The sequence below is a fragment of the Brachyhypopomus gauderio genome, chromosome 12, assembly GCF_052324685.1.
Source record: "Brachyhypopomus gauderio isolate BG-103 chromosome 12, BGAUD_0.2, whole genome shotgun sequence".
Taxonomy (NCBI): Eukaryota; Metazoa; Chordata; class Actinopteri; order Gymnotiformes; family Hypopomidae; genus Brachyhypopomus; species Brachyhypopomus gauderio.
Window position 1 is genome coordinate 9,516,436 of NC_135222.1, and position 24,753 is coordinate 9,541,188.

The 24,753-nt window shown below is 42.7% G+C and overlaps 2 protein-coding genes across 3 annotated transcripts; both read right to left on the minus strand.

Annotated features, from left to right (window-relative positions):
• Positions 1-6: 6 nt before the first annotated feature.
• Positions 7-5,950, minus strand: stard5 (StAR related lipid transfer domain containing 5). The gene is made up of 6 exons (XM_077023035.1): positions 4,964-5,950; positions 4,835-4,884; positions 4,544-4,676; positions 4,116-4,233; positions 3,879-3,972; positions 7-3,503 (listed from the first exon to the last, which is right to left on the minus strand). Exons 1-6 carry the CDS (start codon positions 5,051-5,053, stop codon positions 3,359-3,361), a joined length of 630 nt encoding a protein of 209 aa, XP_076879150.1. The 5' UTR covers positions 5,054-5,950; the 3' UTR covers positions 7-3,358.
• A 2,296-nt stretch (positions 5,951-8,246) lies between these two features.
• On the minus strand, positions 8,247-24,125 carry tmc3 (transmembrane channel like 3). Of its 2 annotated transcripts, XM_077023034.1 has the most exons (18): positions 24,001-24,125; positions 23,010-23,156; positions 21,722-21,797; positions 20,677-20,758; positions 20,018-20,124; positions 19,565-19,663; positions 18,964-19,106; positions 18,544-18,691; positions 18,226-18,269; positions 16,590-16,737; positions 16,071-16,180; positions 15,898-15,973; positions 15,421-15,699; positions 11,312-11,440; positions 11,087-11,154; positions 10,607-10,735; positions 9,551-9,661; positions 9,125-9,254 (listed from the first exon to the last, which is right to left on the minus strand). In XM_077023034.1, the coding sequence occupies exons 1-18, from the start codon at positions 24,114-24,116 to the stop codon at positions 9,125-9,127; spliced, it is 2,142 nt and encodes a 713-aa protein (XP_076879149.1). In that variant the 5' UTR covers positions 24,117-24,125. The 2 variants fall into 2 exon arrangements, with proteins under 2 accessions (XP_076879147.1, XP_076879149.1); XM_077023032.1 differs by lacking the exons at positions 19,565-19,663; positions 20,018-20,124; positions 20,677-20,758; ... (1 more) ...; positions 23,010-23,156; positions 24,001-24,125 and adding exons at positions 8,247-8,397; positions 8,512-8,590 and having other exon boundaries at positions 9,129-9,254; positions 18,964-19,527.
• Positions 24,126-24,753: the final 628 nt, after the last annotated feature.

Below are 24,753 nucleotides of genomic sequence, written 5' to 3' on the forward strand. Positions count from 1 at the left end.
TGATCCCACTTGTTTCTCATCACATAAGCCTTTACCACATTAAGACAGAAAAAATCCAACATTTTTTTTTTATACAGAAACATTTCTGTATAATTTCTTAATCTCATGTTGTGTACAGAGAACTGGCCCTTTTTGAGTGTTTCACACACATCATCACACACCCATACTGGTGTATTACACCTAAAATGCTAAAATGTTTTTTTTAATATGGGTATTAACATTAACAAAATGTTTATATACATTGATATTATGACCATGCTTTGTACTGTTGTACAAACAGGGTCAGAGATTCCTGGGAACTTGTCTGTTTCAGTGAGACTTGCACAAACCTTGTAGATAGAGACCTAAAACTGTTTGTATAGCATCTAAACATCTAACCAGAACCTTATATGAACTCATTCATTTTGAGTGTTAATCTGATGGTTTTAATACATGCATACAGGAACAGAAAACCAAACACAGGGCCCAAATGAAATGTATCCTCTTGACAACTGCAATAATTTCAGACAAACAGCATTATTAATCATTAGAATAATGGGAATTTAATTTATTTTTTTAGGTTCTTAAAAGAAATGGTACACCAAAATGCTTCAAGTTCCCATTACAAACTGGGTGTTATTAATATTTCTTCTTTTGTACAGAGTAAGTTCCTAATAAATAAGAGCATACCTTGAATTGTTTGAAAAAATTGGAGTATTTTTCCCCTCAAAATACCCTAATAAAATAATTAACTGAAATAATTGATCAGTTTGGTATTTAAAAAATGATTTAAGTGCTGTATCACTGATAAATGCAAGAGATAAACTAATACATGCCAATGATGCAAGAATGCTGTCATTTATGTGTACTTGTAGAGCACAAAGTGTTTGTTTTCACCAAATTGATCATCTTAAGGGCATTGTGTGTGTTAGACCAACGCTCCATTAAAGCTGGCTGGCAGCAACTGGTTCCAGTTTTAAATATCCAGCATTAATCGCTAGGAAAATGGTTAAAACAAGCAAAACATTTTTTTTAAAAGATAAAAAAATAATAATTCATGCATAGTAATATCCCGAAACTGGATATGATAGTTTGTTAAATATACAGCAAGGCCATGATCATGCTCACAGCGACCAAAACATTTAATACACATGCTTCTGAATGAAACACCAGGAAAGACGCCAGACGGAACACATACTAATGTCTGACTTGCGTGCACATTGCAATGGATTATACACACACGCAAACAATTGCACACACAGAAATGTCTGACAATCACCCCTTTGACATTGTGCAGCTTGAGATGACTCAAGTTTTTAGCGTGTAAACATCACAGTGATATTCCTGACCACTGTTTCTTCTCCTTTGCATCTTCACTACAGAAGAAAGCACTTTGGCTCCACCTGCACAACAACCCCAACTCCACACCGGTGTCTCCTTAGCTAGCCAATAACCGTCAGGACCCAAACGACCATCTCCAAATATTCAAGTGCAATTTGCCATTTTTAGCTCTTCCTTTATGCTACCTACAATACAGATATGGAGAGGGAGACACACCTTGTTTTCACTCTCCAAACAATTAATATTTAAAAAATATGGGTTGGTCCCTATTTGTTCCTGAACCTGAATTAACATCAGCAAATCAAAATGGCTGGATTCACCGTGTGTCTGAGGTCAACACCTCAACATCTGCGTGGACAAAGTAACAGTAATAGCTGCTTCGTGGTTCTAAAAATTGTGCGTGCGATTTAAGAAGTCCTGGCGCCCCAGGACAACCGGATGTTGAGACGGACGATGAGGCCGTGTTCTGACACTTAAACAGGATAACAATCCAGCATTTTGGAACTAATTAAGCTCAAGAAATCTCAGTCTCAGTCCACTGTCTGAGTGGTTTTGTTAAAAAGTACTGTGGACTAATAATATTTAATAAAGACAAGTTAGAGATATAAACTATTTATAAAATAAAACAAAAAAATGTACACACAACTACCTGCACCACATCTTAGTGTTAAAATCCTTTTAAATGTGTATTCAGTTTGACACCGTTTACCATTTTACTATGATATTTGTGTTATCAAACTATTGAGAAACCTGGCCCTGTTTTATGATACAAAAACATAATCAACTGCTCAAAAGTCAAATCACAAAACCTAATGAACATGTCAGGTTGATTTGGCAGGTGTTTGTGGGGCATGTCTGTATGCTAAGGAACAGTGGTAGAAACTACAGATCCCAGGACCAAGCTCACGAGCCACAATGCAAGTTGTAATTCATGGTCCCGTAGCTGTTATCCAAGGCCACAACTAAGCTGAAATATGGATATACAAAAACCAGAGGTCTGGAATGTTTTAGGTCTGATGGCCAGTTCTGAAGAGGATACAGGAGAGCACAACCGTTGTTCATGTTTGCATTTTAGAACATGAATTCTTTACCTTAAAGAGACATTCTACAAATCATACTTGTATTAACAAATGTATGTAGTTGAAGTGGATGTTTTTGGCGGGTCATGTTTCTGAGAGATAGCTATGAGCAGGAAAGTATCTTTATACATTTGACTTCAGGTCGGCCTCAAGGAGACGCTCCAACTGTTTAGCTCAGTTCAGGCCATAAAGTGCTTATGACAAAAGTAATGAGCAAATGACATTCTATCACATCATATACCACCTGAAAGGGATTCACTGATTAGTTGTTAGTTGTTTCATCCAGAAGCTCAGTATTCTTTCATTGTAATTCTGCAAAAATACTGAGGTAAGGCGTGTTTATTTCACTGGTCATCTTTGACCCGTGGTGAAGGTCGCGACACCTTTCCACTCACCCCGTGCAAAGTGCGCTTGTTAAATCCCATTGACATTGACAGAGTCCGTGTCCCTAATAGGTAACGTAAACTACGAATGTGCTTAACCCTGCGAAGTCCAGTTATCCTTTGCCATTAATATGACTATCATATGTATATCATATGCACCATGATTAATAGTATATTACAAGCTTTTATCACCAATGATAACTAGGACTTAAGAGAGTTAGTTAAAAATTTTTTGTTGACTCGATTAACCTGCACTTTTCTTAGCAGTTAAAATGGAGCTCCAGTTAGTTGTGTTGCCTGGATTGCCAAACTACTGAAATGAACGGCTACAACCTCTGAAGGAGAGGAAATTGCATATGAATCTGCTGTAAGATGCATTACTATTTCTGTACAGAAGATAGAGATTGGTTTAAGTTACATTTCTATTTGACTCCACTATTCCTCTCACTTTTGTATCTGAAATACAAACTAAAACTTGAATAATTATTGAAAAACATAAGTGCACCACACTAAAATGATTCCATGTCTAGGTTTTTGTTGAAAAAAGAGGATCTTCTGGAGAAAGTGCTTTGGATGTTACTTGAGGGCTTTGACAGCTTTGGTGAGGTTGGCGTAGAAGTCAATCATGCTGGAAGGGAAGAACGAATCCACAACAGAACGTGGAAGCAGACCTCCGAGATCAGTCTGGAAGAAGCTGATCAGTTTGGTTCTGTCCGTTTGCCTGTAAGACAGCAGACACGAAGCCCAAATCACGCATTAGGCCTGTTATAGAAGTGACACACTTCTCACTATACTCTAATATTCATGTTGTTAATTTAATATATGCTCTATTTTTCCAAGATGTGTTCAAGTTATTATTATTTTATTTTTTACAAAATACAAAATTACAATATTTCATAAATATTATAAAAAAGCATGTAAGGAAAATACAATCTGGACCCAATATTACAAAATATCATTTTATAAAGGGCATTACTAATGCATCATAGCTCTTTGCTGCCATCTACTGTCTGCTACTGAAAATACAACACGCCGTCATAGGCACTACTGTTGGCAATTCGAGCAGAGCAAGATTTCAGCACCGTCGGTAGGTTACCCGAGAACTGGCACGCAAAAGCAGCCACATGGATGGTTGAACCCACGAACGTAGCCAGGCTGGGGAGGACAGGCTGGGTGGCTCACATGTGTCGCTACAGAGAGAAACGGGACATTAACCCATCGCCGAGATACGCAGATCTGGGCTCTGCTATTCTTTTATCATGATGCTAAATCATAATCAGGGCTACGGGGCATGACTTGGGTTGTGAGGAAAAAGCAAGAATGTCCCACGCACCGTTTGATGTGACAGTGCCATCTTCATATCGCCGGACCAAAATAACGTCCACAAAGTCTCGAGGAGATATAATGCCCATAGCTGCGGATGGAGTCACAGTTCTGCACACTGAGATGTCCTGACGAAAAGAAGCAATTACACCAATGAAAATGTGCTTATGGCCAACCAGACACACACCTATACGTGTGGGGAAACACTGACTTCACATAAATGATGTTTTATTCGGGGTTGACCAACACGACATCTTAAACTCTGCTGTCCTACAACCACAGCTACAGTTCATGTCTTGAGTCAATTAAAGAGTCTTAATATGGGATTACAGTGTCGTTGGCGTTCACAATTAAAAGGCTATTCCAGGAATGCTATCAAACAAGCTCTTTTAACAGGACGAACGAAATCAACCGAATACACCTTTGCTCTGAACGTACCGGTGAAACTTCTTCGAGGAGCTCGAACTTCTTGACGTTGTCGTCCCATTTAACGCGGAGCCCGTCTGGATCGGGTCTCAAGCACTGCCACACTTTCTGGGGACAACCACTGATCTGCGCCTCCCCCTTGTACCTGCCAAAATCACACCCACATCAACCAGGAGTGCTTTGCTTTTGAAATAAAACAAAGAAAATATGTATTTTTAAATAGAAAACCAAACAGTAATTTCAATACGGTTCCCTACACGTCATATGGTTTAATAAGGAGTCATAACGTGTTGGACTACTTACACATTCCCACTGAATTCAGAAGACGGTCTCCAATATACCACTACTTCATTCTAAACAGACACCACACATCATTTCATTTGACAGCCGACTTTATTTCATCACCAAACACAGTGACCTGTCGGTACTCACCGTCTTCTTGCAGATCTTCCAACCGGATTCGTCTTTGCTGTAGTTTAAAAGGTGATCTGCGACGGAATTGGCCTTTTCTTGATAATCCATAATTGTCGACTCTTTCTTCTGGAGCACACACCGAGTGGTCAAGCGACCGGCTGGCTAATACGTGTCAGGTCGGTTGCTGGAGCCTTGCTATAATTCTCAACGTCTTAATTCGTTCCCTAAACTCACATCACACCGACTGTACACCCGGTATTTGGGAACGCTGACCCATTCACTTGTTCCAGTCCAGTCAATGTGGCGATGTGTTTCTTACAGGCACATCGTGAATGATTACTAACGGCGGATTATCATATTGTAAATAACGTTGCACATCATTTCCATTGTGTAGGGTCTCAATCAGTTGACAGTAACAGGAATGGATATTCTTTTCCTTTCGGATTATGTGGATATTTTCGTTTCCGTAGTTATCGGAACGTCAAACCTTGCATTGTGGGAAATGCAGTTGTACTGTGCCATTTTCCTGTTATATGTGGGTGTATTGCTCTCAGGTTTCTGTCCACACTTCATTGCCTTTTTAACCCGTGTTCATTGCCAATAAAATCATATAAACATATTATTAGACTAATTAATTGATTAATTAATCGAATTAACTTGATGCCTAGTGATTTTATGTGTTTATGTCATGAACACATTTATATTTGTAGTACTGCATACAGAATATCTATCTATCTATCTATCTATCTATCTATCTATCTATCTATCTATCTATCTATCTATCTATCTATCTATCTATCTATCTATCTATCTATCTATCTATCTATCAAACATTTAAGCAAATGTACACTTAATTCGTGCAAAATACAGCTTCTCCCTTTGATCATTGTAGCCTAGTCTACAATATGTGCTTTACAACAAGGCATTAAGTGTGCACATACAGGAACCTTTAGAAAATGAAATAAAATAAGCTCATCAACACCAGCTTCAATACTAACAAATGAGTCAAACCTTTGAGCACACAAGATCACTGGCCCCAGGCACATTCAGTTCACCACTGGGTTTGGACTTTTTTTTGGTCACCTTGGTGTTGGGTTTCAGGTACTTTTCCTTGTTGTGGATGACCTGAATGTACTGGTCAGTACTGCTGTTCTGTTGGTCACTGCTAGAAGCCAGAGAGGCAGAATCGGACTCGGTGATGGAGGGCTCCCCCTTGTGTTTGCTCTTGGGTTTGACGTGCTGCTCTCCGTGTGCCTGCGATGCCTCCGGGACCTTCAGGCTCGTCCGCGAACGTGAGCGTGAGCCTTCCTCCATCCAGTGCTCGGCGTAATCTCCCTCCTCTTCCTCACCGTACAAGCCCGGAGCCGCACGGCCGTCCAGCGTGTCCCCGATGTAAAAGCGTGCGGACTGGCGGAGGTCGGACAGGGACTTGGGCCGGTGCGATTGGCCGGGCGCTCTCCGCCCTACGTCCTTGGCCTCTTCCTCCTCCTCCTCCTCGCTGAGGTGGGGTGGCTGGCTGCGGTGGGGAGGGCGGAGGGTGTAGCGCTTGGTGTTGCGCGGGTAGAGCTCTACGATCTCGGCGGGCTCATCCAACACGCGGTAGTGGCGGGAGGAACGCATGCCGGGCCTTATTATCTTTTTGCGCGGCTCATGCTCGTTGACGATGACGTAGCGGGTGGTGTGGGTCCGCCGGCCCATGTAACCCGCCGTCGTGACGATGGCGGGCTCGGCGAGGATGGGCCGCAGCCCCTTCCGGAAGATCGGGTCGGAGTGAACGCTCTCGGAGTAGCGCACGGACGGGCTGTAGGCCATCTGGTGGTAGGACTTGGAGCGACACGAACCGCTGGACCCTCCCAGATAGCTCGCATGCCTGAGAAAACCACATACAGAGCCTGACCAATGTGCTAGTGGCACAATCCATTAGCGTTTAATGTGCTTAACTTTGGGTGAATGATGATGTATTTTGCTTTTAGGCTGTGAAGCCTTCAATGGGATGGCAGATGCTTTAAGGTGTCAAGAAACGCCTTAGATAATGAGTAAATCAACAAATGACAGTGCAATGAAGTGCCTTTTTTAGTTTGGTCCACTGATTCTTTTGTAGTACGTCCAATCCCCCCTCCCAAATCCCCAAGGTGCTCAAAAGCAACAGCGCATTTAAATGGACACACATTCTAGACGATTATGAGCTATGAATTCATTACAAGCCAAAGGGGCATTAAAGTGTCCCCCGATTCAAAGGAAATAAATTATGCTTGAATAATTTATAATTTGTCTGTTCATTAACCAATCGCACTGCATTTTCAGGGCCGATCTAAAGCTTTAAGAGAAAGCCAAACCTGATGGGGATGTACTCCACCATGTGAATGTGTCTCTGGGGAACCCGGGGGCTGCCAAACACCCTGTAAGCGCTACACGGCCAAAGATGGGAGCCGGTGGGACACAGAGGAGCGGTGAATCATGGGAAGCAAATGCACTGACATTATGACAGGTCAAAGGTGGGCGTGGCTTGCAAGTGCAGACCTGGTGGGCGCCAGCTCCTTCCTGGGTTTGGGGCGTACCGGCACGGACGGGCTCCGGGTGGCGGTGGCGGTGGGGGTGGCGGTCCTCACCTCGGCCCGCGAGGCCGACTGCGCGATGGTGCGAATGCTGTTGCTGTGTTGAGCGGGCGACTGGAAGTTGGTGACGGTGCCGTTGCGGCGCAGGGGGGAGGTGGAGCAGGCGGGCGACTCCACGCTGGTGATGTCGCTCTCTTGCTCGGGCTTTTTGTTGCCGCCCTCAGGGGACTGGAGGCGGGCTGAGGGGAACATATGCACCAACACATGTCTGCTGAATTATGATGGCATGACACATATGGGGTGATGTACAGGGAGTGTATACAGTGTATAAGGTAGCCATAAGTACTGGTAGTAATTGGCTTATGGACGGTCTGCATCAGTCTGTTATATAATATTTCAAATCAGTAGATTCATGTCAATTATGAACTGTGTTTTTGAGGTGACCATTGGGGACCGGAGTGTAATAGTGTAGAATTAACAAATTGTGTCTATTCAGAGCACATTTGAACCTGGGATATTCGTGTGTAATGTCTGTAATGCCACTGTAAGTTAAGAAAGCATCCATGAGTCTCTCTGAAAATCCTCCCGAGTGCTCATTTCTCTTCATTGAAACATCTGTAATTTTCTAATTCTAATTCAGATCAAACCCAAACTGCCCCAAACTGGACACAAGTAAACATTGCAAGTATTCATTCAACAGTGGACTTGCTGTGTATGAATTATGTAATGATGTTAGCTGGAACGCAAAACGATTCATCCGACTGTACAGAGGAGCAGTTGACCTGGTCCTCCCAATGCTCGAGTATTATCACCAACGTTTGCGTTTTTGGCTGAAGTCGTCCTTTCACCATCGTGTGGGTTACCTGCAGCCACTTTCTTCTTATCGTCGGTGCGGTCCTGTGGCAAAGAAATACTGAAATCACGTTCTGGGCAACGAGAAATAAATGGGAAAAGCGGTAATAGGCAGTTCTGCCGCAATGTGTGCGTATGGCTCGTGGTCATGTGACTCACGGTCTGGAGCTGTAGGCGGAGCTGACTGTTGGTGAATTTGAGCGAGCGGGCAATGGACTGGAGGTAGTAGATTAGCATGCTGGGAAACAAACGTGGCGGAGAGGCACCACAGAGAAAACGTCACGCACACGTGGCGGAGGAGGACGGCCCAAACGCGACACGTTCATTTAATGGTGTACGGTTCAGCGGAGCAAAAGTCTGCGTCTGCTACCGGGAACTGTTTGTGTTCCTCGTTCATCAGATGTTCAGAAACTGGATGCTGAAGACGACTTGCCTGAAACAAACTGCACTGTAGATTACGACACCATGTAGCGACACGTTTGCTAATGCGCCATATTATTTGTTGATGTCCCTTGTCCACTAAAACATGATTCAGTTTTAATTTAGATTTTCTGTGCAATAGCTTCACTAATGCTACTGCTTTAACTTTGAAAAATATTGTTCACCTGTTTATTATTGATTATTATTGATACTATTGATTTTTGAAGGCACTGAATGCCGGCTGAGTGACACATTCTTTAGTTCCTGGTAGAGGACTCAGACTTTAAGATTCTGCCATATTTATTTTTGTGAGGTGAGTGTCCCTAGTAAAACGCCATCACGACAGGGTGACCTACAAGAGGAGCAGAAGGGCGGGCAGGACCACCACAGGACTGGTGACGTAACTCATCACCTTGCTGAACCACAGGGGGAAATCCTTGTCTATGGTCTCGGAGATGATGTCGTAAATCTTCTCTTGATCACTACAAAGGCAGGAGGGAAGTAGCAGTTTAGTCAAATGTCTCAAAATGATTCACTTTTACTACTAAAGGTCTTTTGTAACAGAAGTCATCTTAAAGTGGTCCTCTAAAATCATACGTATCACTGCACTGCAGCAAAAGTAAGCACGTTAAACAGCACAGAAATCTTTTATCTTGATAAGAACTGGTTTATATGGGGCTGCTGACAAAGATGAAATGGCACGGCCTAATGAAAGTGGTCGAAAATCATGCACACGCACGTTTTGCCCGTCAGGTTGAGCTCCATCGGGATAATTTACCTGAAAGGTCCGCAGTGTCGTGACGGCCTGTACCTCACGATGGCGAAGATGGTCGGCAGCATGCACAGAAACAGCATGAAGAGCAGCATGGCCAGGTAGAAATTATTTGACCTGCGAATACAAACAACCCCCACCCAACACCCAGAATGCATTGCATTCATTATTTGATAAGCAAATGGATGCATATTGTGTATCAAGCTATAATCTACCAATCTAGGAATCCAATCTGAACTGCTTCAACAAAGAGATACACTTCGGAAATGAGGATCTGAGATGTGTACCGAATCTCCGCCTGCAGGCTTTAATCAGCAGTTTTTATGCGCCTCTACTGTTCCTTCAGATCAACAGAAACAGGACTCTGCAGTTATCAGATTCTTGGATGCACTTCAATAATGAATGTGCTCTGTTCACTCTTTTTCTAATTATCATTTGATGAGTTGTAATCGGCTCTCTGCCCGCAGCAGGGGCGTGGTTAGTTGTGAAGGACTCGAATTTGAGAGAAGATGAAGTGGAGATAATTGATGGCAGCTTCTCCTCACATCTGTGAATGACCGATAAGCTGGCAAGAGGCTACGACAACATAGCCATTAAATAAATCAAACAGGGCGGGGAAGAGAATGAAAGATGAAGATAGAGGGAGTGAGAAGGAAAGAGGAATATGCAGGAAATAGGAAAAGACAGCGAGAGGGAGAGGAGAAGAGGGAAACAGAACAAGAGAACAATGAAGTGACTGCAATGATCAGACCGCTCAGACCAATCAGATCTTTCTCTGCCTCTTCCCACCATTTTCTTTTTGGCTCTCACTCTTTCTCATCTGTCTATTCCACTCTTTCACCTCTCCCCATCACTCTCTCTACCTCTCTTCAACTTGCCAGATTATGAGCTTAGAATGAAAAGGAGGAATAGTTTAACTGGACTATTCAGGCTCGCTGAGTTTTGTACTAATAGTGGCTGAACAGGGCATGACTCAGAGTAACAGAGATATAGAGGATGAGCCCACTGGCCCACAGATCAGTGAGAAGGACCGTTATCCACTAATGCCTTCTGGTTGCAGACCTGGATGCACGGAAGACCTGCTGATGGGGCACGTTGCAGGTGAGCACCGCCCAGCTCCTCAGGTACATGAGTCCGATCAGCTTCAGGACGTTGAAGGCGGGTAGGCAGGGCGAGAAGAATGCCCCCATCCTACAGGGCCAATGAAAAGGACATAAAAGGCAAGATTTACACTCACGGCACTCTCCCATTGGCCGTGCCGCTGCCACGGACACCAGCCAAAGACAAGCCATTATGAAGAGATTATAGACCCAAGGGCCAGCAGAGCGATGTGTGTCCTTGTGAGGACTGTGGGTAAAATGAAGTGGAAATATTAAGAGGTTGGAGGGTCACACTGAGGGACAGTGCTGCGGGATGTTATGACACAAAAGTGAATGAAAAACATTTCTGGTTTGTGGTAATTTGGTTTGCACTTTAGAAGTAAGGGCTCTTCCCAGCTGTAGTCATATAATAAACTTGCGATAATTAAAATTAATTACATACCATATCATGCCCTGGTTGTATATCAAATGGAGGACATTTTCAGCTATCTTGAATTCACCATATTCCGGCTGTAAGAGAGGGAGACATACATAAGCTAACTCGGTTTGCGTTCACAAAGAAGGTGACGGAAGCATTTTTGCAAAAAATAAAACTGACACAGATTTATTTTGACGATAAATGACTCCGTTTGCTCATCACGTGATGCATGAACGTTTGTGAACTCACAAACTTGCTCTCCAAGTCCCAGCAGCAGCAATCGCTCAGGTATCGGACCACCAGGCCCCTGATGAAATCAATCAGCAGAATACTTGCGACGGTGAAGATCATATCGATGATCGAGAGTTTCAGCATTTCCTGTGTATGAAATGAGCGGTAAACACATTGAGGGCAGCACGGCTCCATCCCTTCCCCTTGTAACTCTACTCCCCTAGAAGAGCTTTAGAAGGGCCCTGAAGAAAGAACATTAAATCAGCTGTATGGATTTCATCCAGCAGAATTGATGCACGCTGTCTTAGTGTACTGATAGTTTCATTAAGTAACTGTCTGGCTGTACATTTCAATCCATGTATCCAATCCATAGCCATTTCATTGCCATCTAGAGGAAGACAATTACTACAGGACAATGCATTTTCATTTTCCTCCCTTGTCAGCATTAATGTCTTATCCACAATAGCTGTTCGGAGAATGAGAGTTCATTGGCTAGCTTAAACACATGATCTACTGCGGGAGTTGCTGAGTGGTTGTTAGCCGGAGTGCTGTCATAAACATTGGTGGAGCGTAGTAGCTTAAATATGCTTAACAATGATTGGTGTTTGAATTGAACAAAAGAAAACAGTTTGGTTTATTTTTTTATTTATTTTTGAAAACTGCATTTCTTATAAGGATTGTATTAATGTTTGATGCTTCTGTTTGTCCTAAGGTGCCCTGATACAAAAGTCATGGTATACAATGTACCAATAAATCAGACTAAATTGTAATTTTGTAATAATGTAGAAACAGCACTTCCCAAAGGATTAGTAGGATACTCATTTCTTAATCAATTGTCACACTTCTCTCTGGTCCTGTAAGCTGGTCTGCACCTTACTACACTTACCAGAATTCCCAGGGGCATAAAGTGGACCTTTATGCTCAATCATCACTACAGTCATCTCATTCTCCCTGTAATATTAATTGGTATACCTGTTCCTTGTTGTCCTATCTATGAAGACCTATTTCATTTCAGTGTAAAGTACTGACCCAGTTCTTTCAGTGCACACCAAATGTTTCACTTTGTTTTGATTGGTTAAGGTTTTTTGTACTCTGTTTTTAGATTTTCCCTATTGGATTTGGTAGCTTTGTGTTTGTTTTTCTCTGGCTTTGACTTGGACTTTTTTCTGACTCTGTTCCTTTGCTTTTGAAATGTCATTGTTCTGTTATTTCACTATGTTACTGTATTACACTGAATTAGAGTATATATAGCATATACACATTAGCGTATATCTGCAAGCATTCTGTTTCTGGTTCATTATAAGATACATCGCCCAGTGCACATTGTGGATGGCAGGCATCACTCAAAGCCCTGACTACACTACAGGGGTAACTAACAGCACTAGGGTGCACAGCAGGGGTTCACTTGATGAAGCTACAGCCACAGATGACAATGGTACAGTTGTCCAGCTGCATGACAGATCTAACTACTCAGCTACAAGTGTAGCGGCTACTACGAACAACACTCCAGTGTCACCTGTCTCACCTGTGGTGTTCTCTACTACTTTTCCTGTAAGTAAGCCAGGTAAGTTTGACGGTTTTCACTATGCTCCTCTCAGTTACCTGTATGAATGTAGAACAGGCAGAGATTTACTGCCTAAAATTTCCCAGTAGAATTGAGTATGCTTAGAATATGCTTGTGAATTCAGGATATTAGTTGTAGGGTTAGTATGACCATCTATGCTTCCTCCACGCTCAGTTGAAGAACTCTAGATGTCTGAACCACTGTGGAAGTCCCTGAAGGTTGAAGCCCTGGATGGAGGTCCAGTAGAAGCTGCTTCCATGTCTCTTCAAACACAGACCATGAAACAAGCAGTGTTCTTCAAACACAAACCATGAAACAAGCAGTGTTCTTCAAACACAGACCATGAAACTAACCAGCAGTGTTCTTCAAATGGAATTCATTACTTTCCTTGTCACTGACTCCTCTGAATGTTCTGTTATATTAGATTTGCCCTAGTTAGAGTGACATGACCCCCTCATTAAGGGCCAGATCAAGATTTATTGTTGTAGTCACCTTACTGTTTAGAGTTTACAGTTCCCTGCCCTCAAGGTGCAGTGGACCACCACTGAAAGCCCTGACTCTGATTCACCGGTCAATATCCTTTCTGCATATAATGGCGTCAAGGAGGTATTCAGCAAGCCGAGTGCCACACAGCTTCCCCCTCGTCGTTCCTATGACTGTTCAATCGATCTTGTTGAAGGCACCACTCTCTCAACGGTGTCTATCTAGCCTCTCACTCAGTAGGAGAAACGAGCTATGGAATCTCAGATCCAGGAGATTTCAGCTCAGGTCTTAATTCAACCTTCAATCTCTCCTGTGGCCTCCAGATTCTTCTTTGTCAAAAAGAAGGATGGCGCCTTCATTCCTGTATCGATTATCAGGGTCTCAGTCAAATAACCAGGAAATATGGTATCTCATCATAGTGGCCCTAGAACTGTTAAGAGATTTACTAAACTAGATCTTAGAAGCACATGTAATGTAGTCACATCAAGGAAAAGTATGAGTGGAAGACCTTAGTTACCACTAGAGGGTGTTATGAGTACAGGGTCATGCCTTTTGGCATCAATATCACCTCCGTCTTTCAGGCATTCGTAAATGTAATGGTCGGAGATGATTAGGAAACATGTTATCTATCAATGTGCAGGCCAGAACTATGTTCAGTGAAAGACTGTCAATGATTTTTGGGATTTTCTAATTGTTATAGATGTTTTATCAGGACATTTAATCACATAGCTGCTCCCCTTACTCACATTTTGAAGGAAGTGGTCAGGAAATTGCATTGATCTCCCCAGTCAGAAGAAGCCTTCAGGCTAATGACCTGTCCTAAAACATCCTGACATAGTCAAACCCTTTGTAGACAAAGACGATGCTTCAGAGACTGTTTTCAAACTCATTCCAACCGATAGACAATCCTTGTAAATGAGAACCTGTAGCCCTTTATTCCCACAAGTTCACACCAGCTGAATGGATCTATGGTATTGGAGAGCCAACAGGAGCTTTGCCATTAGACATGCCAACATTAAACCCAACGACATTGACTGGAAGGCACAAACCATCCTTTAGTCATCCTCACAGAAATACATGCACTTGGTCAAATGAGTCAGTCCCAACATACAGAGAATACAGTCCTGAATCTGAGGACCTTCTTCTATCTGGTGTACAGCTCTCATCTATTGGTGGGAGATCAATGATGAGATCGAACGGGTGCTAGAAGCACTTGACAGTGCCCACAGGGTATCCATTGGGTTAAACGTTTGTGCCCGAACCTTTTCAGGATCGCCTGAGAACCTCGGGCCCATTGTTTTCTGATGTCAGATCATCTGGGAGAAAGCTGCATTAAACAACTCATCTACAATTGATACTGGTGGGACTCACGGACTGGAGACATTCATGTGTTCCCTGTTCCACGTGCTCTCGGTGTAAGACTTCCAATATTCTGCTTGCTGGCAAACACATGCTACATTTACATTTACATTTATGGCATTTGGCAGACGCCCTTATCCAGAGCGACTTACATTTTTATCTCATTTTTTTATACAAGTGAGCAATTGAGGGTTAAGGGCCTTGCTCAGGGGCACCTCAGTCATGGCCTCAGGTCTGAGGATCGAACCCACGACCCTCCGGTCACAAGACCAGTTCCTTAACCACCAGGCCATGCTAGACCCTGTACCAATTTTAACTCAGTCCCACAAAGCAGAGGATTTTATCTTTGATCTGCCCAGTTCCCTAGACCATACCAGCAACATCATGGTGGCAGATTTTCAAGCAGGGTCTGATTTATTCGTTTCCTGAGTTTACCTACTGCATTTCAAATGGATGAAGTCTTATTTATTCTATTGTATTCATGGAATTCAGTGAATTCCTGCAGGACAGGGGTTCTGACTGGTTTGAGCTAAGTCTCTTCTCTGTTTCTGGATCTTCCCTATTTAATTTAAAAGCTTTATGTCTCTAGTATTGACCTGGACTGTTTTTGACTCGGTTTGGCTATTTCATTGTTCTGCTCTTGACCTTGGCCTGTTTAACTACACTTTCATTGTAGCTGATCCTGATCCTTTCCATGAGTTTGTAAAAATGAGAAACGCACCTGCCCAACATAGGTCTCCCAGCACTGATCCTGCTGGCTCCTGGGACTGAACCCAGAGACGACGGTCTGGTTCAGTACGGTCAGCACAGGTGCGGGCGGCCCAGGAGACATGGCACTCTTCATGGCAGCAGCAGTCCGATTCAGGTCCACGGCAGCTGTGGTGAACGTACCATTCTTCACTTCGACAATCTCAGGGATAGCGGTGGACAGGTTGGTCTCGGATGAAATAGTGGAGATTGTGGCCAGGTAAGATGTAGAATTGGGCCAGTTCCCTGGACCCTGGAGTAAATCAGAATAAACAATCTGACTGTAGGTGACTTTACATAAACAGAGTTAATTTACATGTTGTAAAGTCCAGCTGAACCTACTTAGCTTGGCTTAGAATTAAACCACATTTGAAATGTATTAATCCAGAATGTTATATGAAATATTTTGGTCTGGTGGATAATTAAAGGTGAATTCATGAAGGCAACGTACAGAACTCATGCTATTCACTTTGTCCAACAGGGCAATGATCAGACTGTAAAGGTTGCCAAGATACAACACCAACACCCTAAAAAAATCACAGAAAAGTCCAGCAGGAACAGTGAGAGACTGAGTGAGATTTAAAAGCACAGACATGAGCGTTGGGCATTTCTGCAGTGCCTAACCTGGCCAGCTGGAAGCGTAGGCTTGTTCTGGGGTGGTACATCTCCAACTGGGCCACAAGCTCAAAGGCCGAAGGGGCAATCATGGTGATGAGGGAGACTACCACACTTACCTGTTACACAGTGAGGATACAGTAACACACACCATAGAAACAGAGCTACACATACTCTTTATATACCTTATATGCACATTTTCAGTATGTGCTTTAACATACTGCTTAGGGAAATTCATTATTCAGGTCAAAGTCATTACTAATATTAACGAAGACACTTTTGCAAACATGAAAAAAACATTTTGCAAATCTTAGTATACAACAAAAGTTTTACACTTATTATTTCTCTGAAAATCAAATCTCAGTTTTGAAGTGTAGCATGTATTTAATCCATTCTAATATGTCTAACATTTTTATAATATTTATATCCCTGTAGTTCCTATCCAATGTTGGAACACTGGTTTAATAACTAGTAGATGTTTGAAAACTGAAGAAAACGACTGTCAAACTGACAATAACAACACCAAACCTCATTCTTCTCCCATAAAGTTAGTTCTGCCTTCTGTTGCTCCAGCTTCTGGGAGCGGTCCACCACGAAGTAGATGATATAGATGCTGCCTGCCAGTGACAGCAGGACCAGGATGTTCGCCAGGATACGCAGGCTGATCAGGACCGCACTGCACAGGGAAAGTGCCAAGAACCCTCTTACATATTCATGAGCTGGATTTCACTGATATTACACCATTATTTAAATGCTCCCTGTCATATACTCTCACCAACCACTTTATTAGAAGACCACTATAAGCCATTTGTTGTTACGCACACGTTGCATTAGCCAATTTCCTGCCTTTTATCAATTTGCCACATCCTGACCATTGGGCTGGTGTTGTTGGGTTTTTTGGGATTCCACTAATATGTAGAAACAGCAACAGAGCTGTGTCTTATGAACTTGTTATCGGATCAGCGCATTTTTAATAAACTGAATTCATATACACTTTATACACAGGCCACTACTTTGCAGAGGCAGTGCATATTTATCAAAATATGACAGATTGAAAATATATACTTTGAAATCATCCTTAAAAAACAGTAAATTTACCAATTGATTTTCTTTGCATAATTCATATTGAAGAGAGATTTAATATTGCAGTTTCATTTTATTCAGGAAGACATACTGGACCATTCGTCTTTGTTGATTTTTGAGGAAATTCAAGGGGACGCAAATATCTGCTTATTTTAGCTTCCTGAGTACCACCATTTCCTGGAACTGTTTTTACTGCAGTATCGTTAGCTGGTTGAACATGTATCTTGGAGACAAGTTACATTAAAATTAATTTGGGTTTGCGAAGCTGGACTGATGCAATTTGCTCTTCAGGAATCACTGGAATGATCCCGAGCCCCTTGATTATTTACCAATCCTGCACTTACTTGATTACATACTTACAGGACACATAAAACACCCTGGTGTGTGTTTCCTCTGACAGGAGCTTAACCGCATCCTTACACTCAACATTCCAGCATAAGGATCCCTCCCATGGAGACAACTTGTTGCCACATAAATGAGCGTCTGCTCTTTTGTTGTGAATGTGAATGAAAATGTATGTGTACATGTGAATTTGCATACAGTTTTGTTGAATTAAATAAAAGCCTTGGCGAAAGAAATGATGGAGGACAGCAGAACAACAGGCCACAGTGTGTGTATGCTTGGGATGCAGACGCAGGAGTTTCTGAATGTGTGTGTGCGTGCGTGTGCGTGTGTGTGTTTGCACGGGCACGCATACCCGCTGTGTATTAATCCACTTTAACATGTAAGAAGCTCTAATGACGATTTAGAGCCAGCGATCCCCTGCAGTAAAGGACTGTGTGTATGAAATACGATGGGATGCTCCACCATCACTCGTGCTGGCCCGTGCTTGATCTGGGCAGGGGAGTAAATCAGACCCCCCGAGACTCCACACAAGGCACCACGAGGGTTTTAGCGGGGAGCTAGCAACAACACGAATACCCTTAATTCACCCACCGAGCCCATCAGTTCTCTCCCTGGAAAACTAAAGCTTTTGCCCTCCTGTGCAGCCCTGAATAGATTTGCCACTGATGGTGCATTTTGAGCAAGACTCAGGATAGGTTGGGGAATTCAGATGAAGGGAGTGAAGTTGAACACCTACAGGCTTGTGTCTTTCTTCTTCTCCTGCTCTTCCACGATGGCTTCCTTCATAATGAGAAATTAAGAGCATGTCAGTTTCAAATGTACAGATATGCAGGCTAACACACACACACACACACACACACACACACACACACACACACACACACACACACACACAATTCTATAGGCAGGTGGGTAACCCTTCTGACGCATTGGCACTACGGAGCATTCGGAGCTCTGCGTAGACGATGTTGTAGTGCACTGGCGTCACCGGCTGGTCGGCTGGCGTGACTGATGGCGAGTGTGATGTGAAGCGTGGCTAATTGGAGACACCCACTCTGATGTTATTAACAATAGCCGCCCCTTTGCTCTCTGCCGCTTCAGGATTGCCAATCAGGTAGTCCCACGCGCAGAAGATCCGCCAGCAGAACGTGTAGTTCTCATCGGACGCACTGGCCAGACTCAGACGCGAGTTTTTCGCCATTCTGTGGGGCATAAAGAAATCGCTGTGATTGCAAATCTAAAAACAATGTGTTTTTGACTTCAAAACATGGGAGTTCAGAAAAGCAAAATATTATTTCAATGAAAATTTTATATTTACCTTGTGTTAAGTTATTAAATGCTCATTACTTCAAATGTCTATTTCTTTATTACTTACAAGTTGCTTTTGTGAGTTGTTACATTGCTTACTTTATTGTAATCTATCTATTTATACACTCACTTATCATGTAATCAATCAGTGATCTCTAATGATTACTTTCTTAACAGAGTGATGAAACTGTAGGCAAAAACAGCCATCCCAACCAGAAAATAGGCCAGAGGCAGACGGTAGCCGGCGCTGCCGATCTTACGCACGTTTCCATAGTAGCCGTAGAAGAGTACGGAGTATTGCAGGTAGCCCTGCAGACAGATCAAACCTGCACATGACACACACATGACGTGCACATGACACGCACATGACCCGCACATGACCCACACATGACCCGCACATGACCCGCACACGACGATCACAGACACGCACAGGTGCCTATGACACACACATGACACACACATGACCCACACATGACCCACACATGACGAGCACAGACATACACAGGTGCCTATGACACATACATGACACACACATGATCCGCACATGACGAGCACAGACATACACAAGTGCCTATGACACACACATGACACACACATGACCCGCACATGACGAGCACAGACACGCACAGGTGCCTATGACACAGACATGACACACACAGGCACCCATGACACACAGAGGTCAAGCAGAGGACACACACAGGACACACGCGCCATCACCGTGAACACTACCAACACATTAAAGAACGAAGAGGAAGTAAAAGCCTTGCCCCTAGGGACCAGATGGTGTCCAGGTCTTGAGCGGAGGCGACCTGGTCTTTGGGGATGGTTTTGCTGCGTGTGGTGCCGAATGGAGCACCGGCCAGGAGCTGGGGGGGGCACAGAAACGCAGCGATGACTGATAGAGGTTAGTGTCTGATACCAGCACAGGGGAAATTGCTTTGTGACCAAAATAAATCCAGCCTCTCTTCCTCTGACAAAAAAGGTGTGGTTCATCAGCGGCTATGTGCCCAAACCGATGGGTCTTCGAGACACATATAAACTTTCTTTTGCGTGCTGATATGATTTTTCTGAGATGAACAAAACCTCATAAGGTCATAAGCCCACACGTAATCCTTTTAATTCTAAAAGGTATAGAATTACACATAACGAGGCACATGAGATGGAGAAAGTTTCTAAGAAATGGTTGGGGTGCGTTGATGTGAGTGCAGGGAGTTACTAACCTCAGGAAGGACAATAAACGCTCCGGTCATAATGGTGAGGACAATGTTTATGCCGAAAAGCCAGCGAAGGAAAATAAAGTAGGAAGCCACACCGGATCCAAAGTGACCTGCAAAAATAACCATAAGGGTCCAAAACTAAAGCCACATATTGAGGATTTGGAATGACACTGTTTAACACTACATCGGTGTTTCATACTTCAACACTGTTTAACACGATAACGTGATTTAACAGTTTAGTTTTACAGTGGACATGTCAGTGCGAGGGAGGGGAAGCCAAGAGAGAGAGTTTGTGTATGTATGTATGTATGTATGTATATGTGTCCCCCCCCAAAAGGCAGGGCTCCTGACACGCCCCTTGAAGACACAGCTCACCCACTGTATAGGCTTACTTGGTACAGTTCACTGTGTGTGTCTTTGTTGTTGCGTGTCTGTCACTGTTGTTGTTGTTGTTGTTGTTGCTGTTGCCACTCCCCCTTGTTAGCTTACCCTCTGTTTCCTCTTTCACCCGCCTCTCGGTTTCCCCTTGTTATTGTTTTTGTTTTGCTCTTTGTTGGTCTTTGTAATTGTAATGTTGTCAATAAATGTTCTGCGTTTGTCTCAGATTCGCCTCCTTCACACCGTGACAGTACAATGTTTAATTTATTATAAAACTTTCTTACTTTCAATCTTTTTAATTCTCATCTCCCATGGTATGAACACAACAAGTAAGTTGTAGAGAAGTCGTGAAATCTTCTTCAGCAACTGTAAAGGCAACAACATGTGACTAAGTGGAACTAAATAGAATTTATTATAACAGCTATAGGTAAACATGCATCTCTGCATCTTTTTCTGCCTCTCTCTCTCCCTCTCTCTCTCTCTCTCTCTCTCACACACACACACACACACACACACACACACACACACACACACACACACACACACACACACACACACACACATACTTCTTTAGCCAATGACTATTCTGTAATGGATTTCAGGATGAAATTAGCAGCTGTGTCTTAATGTCTTAGAGGTAAGACACGGAAGCAGGCACAGAAGTGCAGATTTCAATAAACCAGGAAGCCATATCTTTAATTATACATTCAACATCTTGCTTAAAAGTCAATTAATTTTTAATGCTGCTTGCGTAGCCTTCCCCAAATGCCACTGGGACATTTTAATTAAACCTGAACCATAGAAGCAAGCCATCAATCAGAGGGGGGTGTCAGGATGAGGGTCTCCCAGAGCACCCCAGGCAGAGCGGGGAATCGTGAACAGGTGCGGTGACTCGCGACAAGCCGAAGAGGAGAATGGGGCAAAGAGAAGCAGCTTGATATAGAAAGGGAAGTGAGAGTGATAAAAGAGAACGAGTAATGCAATAATGCCGTCAGGAGTGAGGCGGGGCAAAAGGGAAGGAGATAATGATTCAAGGTCTGAAGATCACCACTGATGGGCTGTAAGATTCCCACATGGGCTCTCTAGATCAGGTAGTGTATGGGGGTTTATGTTATTTGGGATAGTGTTTAAGGCTACTTGAGGAGGGCGGAGCCTTAGGTCATGGGCAGTATGTGTGTGGGAGCACTGATGTCATCAGTGTGATGTCAGTCAGAAGCGCAGACAGGCAGTCCTGACACAGGCAATACACGATCTTAGGAACGGGATGTTCGGACTTGTGGAACAACTATGTGAATTTGAGAGATGTTAAAAATTACTTAATCAACGTACATCTGCCCCTGCAGTCTGGTAGCCCCGAGTTCTGGTCAGTTGGCCTTCATACTTCAACACGATCTCCCTGGCCTGTCTGAAGCACACAAACACACACACACACACACACACACACACACACACATGCGCACATACACACATACAAACACAGGTTGCCAGAATCAGCAGTCACACACACACACACACACACACACACACACACACACACACACACATGCAGATAGCCAGAATCAGCAGTCTGGGCCATAACACATTATTTCTCCCTGTGATCCTAGTCAGGATTTATTGCTGTGATGCTGTGGTAGGCTGTGATGAAGCCATTAATACAGAGCTTTACTGCCCCACGGGACACATGACTACTGGAGGCTTCCCTCTGGGATACCAACCATGCTTTTAGCAGGATTTTCCCTCAGTAGACGTTTTACGAACTAAAACCTGTAAAAATCACATCCTGGCTATCGTCATAAATGGATAATAAACACATTACGGCGTGACATTATCTGCACTCTGAGAATTTGATGAGGGGAAAATGCAAATGAATGTTAAAGGGCCTAGCTAGGATCGGCCTGTTTACATTACTTATAGTGTGTAGGGGGCTTAGAAATGAGGGCGATCCAAGTTTACTGCCACGCACAGAACCACGGCATCTTCCCTCCTGTTATGGAGGGCAGTAAAAGCTTCAGCTCGCGGGTGAAAGTTGCAGGCCTAGCCTGCCAGTCAGCAGCTCTGGCCGTTACCGCGCGCTCGGAATATCACGGACCTTGGGGTGAAATAAAACTGCGCACGCACTTTGCGCGTGATTTATGCGGCGGCTTTGAACAGTGCTGGAAACGAGCAAATAACGAGCAACTCGTGGCCAACGTGTAATGTGTAACGGTTTCGAGTTAGCGTGTACCGTTGTTTGCCGTTATATCTATGTCTGCCGATGTTTTCACTTCTGAGTCCTTGGTCCGTGGAAAATCTCAATTAGTCAGGTTTATTTCTACATGACAGTGTGTCGCAATGAGAACGTGCCCTTAGTATTATATAATAGTATTAGAAGGAGAAAGCAGGGGATGAGACTATCCGTTATGAAATAATTACTCTGTCAAATTAATTTGTTCTTCAGGTACTGTGTCATAAATAAGGTCGGTGCTATTCAGTTGTGAATGTTAATTGTTGTTTACTTCAATTTGTTGTTTAATTCAATTGCATTGTATCAATAACTTGCCTTAATTATTGACTATAATAGAGTCAAAATTCAGCACAAAAATATAATAATTTCCAAGCCATTTCTGCAGGGACTTACTTTAAGACTCGAAGTTTGCGACGCATCGGCCAGGGTCGTGATCGGATGTTCGCTATGATCTCCTTCTGGTACTGGATATTCTGAAACATCTCCTCAGGGTCGTTACTGTCCACTCGCACCTCGTCCTTCTCCTCGTCATCAGACGGCCTGGTGGGCAAAGACGATTTGTTGGAACGTTTTAATCATTTTTATCCAAAAAATCGAAAATAAAGCAATATCTTTTTTGGTTGGTTGTTTTAAAAATCTTTTCTGAGAGTTTACATAAAACATGCATATATGCGTGTTTTGCTGTAGTAATAATATTTTGCAACAGTATTTCTGAAAATAGCACCTATTTGTGAGCACAGACGTTACAGTGGTATCAATCTGTCAAATAAAAAGGCGAGACTGTGAAACTCATCATCGCTCTAGTTCTGTGTGTGAATACGAGGCTGCAACATTGAGATCAACTTTTAGCTCCCTATGAAATGTGACATTGTGTCTCATAAAAAATAGACACGTCTGTAAAACTACATGTGTACACCTGTAAAAGTGCATCTACATATCTGTTAAACTACAACTGTAAAAGTGCATCTTCATATCTGTAAATCTACATTTGTACATCTGTAAAACTCCATCTACATTTCTGTTTAACTATATCTGTACAGTACATAAAATCTGTTTATTTACACAAAATGTTCAATTCAGCATGATTTAACTAAATAATCTCACATAAAGCAACAATTTGCATACACCAACAATACAATATTATCAGCACATTTATATAATTTATATATAAAGCATATATATATAATGCACATGAACAAAATGCATGTAACTGCGTGAATTACAATGACAAGTAAAACATGTAAAAGAATAGTCACATTTTCCAAAACTAATTTTATGGTTATGTTTAAATCTCAGGATAAAAAACTGAACCTTTTGAAAAACAAATGTACACAGTAGCATCTGTTCAGCTGGCGTGTAAGATGTTTGGGTGTATGAGACTTACCCTGCATTGTCTTGGTAAGCTGAGTAGATTCTTCTGGAGTTCTTCCTCACACTTTTGTGCCGTTTGGAGGATGTCAGAGGTCTGGTGATCGTTGCTTGCTCTGTCATTATACTCATGACTCTAGAGTTAAAATTACATCTGCAGGTGAGTGTGAATGTGTGAGAATTAGTGAAAGTTCCTCAGGCTGTGTGTATGTGTAACATCTGGGAGGGGGGGGGGGTTTCACCAGTGTCAGTGCTACTTGCCTGATTGGATCCAGTACTGAAAGGCTGTTCTGAGCTCCCTGCTATGAGTTAAAGCTAACACACTTGGTCCAGTCACAGCTGTTGCGACATCTTAAAGGGCCAGCAACACCTCTCAGTGAGTATGAATTACATTTTAACAGATATTTCTTGATATTATTTTAATGAATTTAAAGTTATTGAACAGAATGTTGTCATATGACAATTTTGTCATTTTGTCAACAAAATAAGAGGCTATGTCAACATTATGTCAAACCACAGTAGCAATATTTATTTGTTTGTTTGTTTGTTTATGGTGCCTGTCAGTGGCTTTCAGATGTTTTAACACTATGTGATCTAAGGTTACTCACACTCTCACCATTATCATGTGTTGAAACCTGATTTTACATAGATAAACTGGTGTCCTCATATGTTTAGCAATTATATTAGTTTTATATATTTAGCAACTGTGGCTCAAGAACCATTAGATATTTCTGAAATTCACTAATTTGGCATTATCATAAATGTTTAA

Bases quoted from the DNA above. Each gene is read 5' to 3' on its own strand.
- stard5 (XM_077023035.1), bottom strand. From the start codon at position 5,053: ATGGATTATCAAGAAAAGGCCAATTCCGTCGCAGATCACCTTTTAAAC. The intron at 4,885-4,963 runs GTGAGTACCGAC...GTGTCTGTTTAG, and splicing joins GGAAGATCTGCAAGAAGACG to AATGAAGTAGTGGTATATTG. The intron at 3,504-3,878 runs GTAACCTACCGA...GCTGTCTTACAG, and splicing joins TTTTGCGTGCCAGTTCTCGG to GCAAACGGACAGAACCAAAC.
- tmc3 (XM_077023034.1), bottom strand. From the start codon at position 24,116: ATGAGTATAATGACAGAGCAAGCAACGATCACCAGACCTCTGACATCC. The intron at 15,700-15,897 runs GTACGTTGCCTT...GATTTACTCCAG, and splicing joins AAGTGAATAGCATGAGTTCT to GGTCCAGGGAACTGGCCCAA. The intron at 11,441-15,420 runs GTGCGTTTCTCA...TTTCATACACAG, and splicing joins GGGAGACCTATGTTGGGCAG to GAAATGCTGAAACTCTCGAT.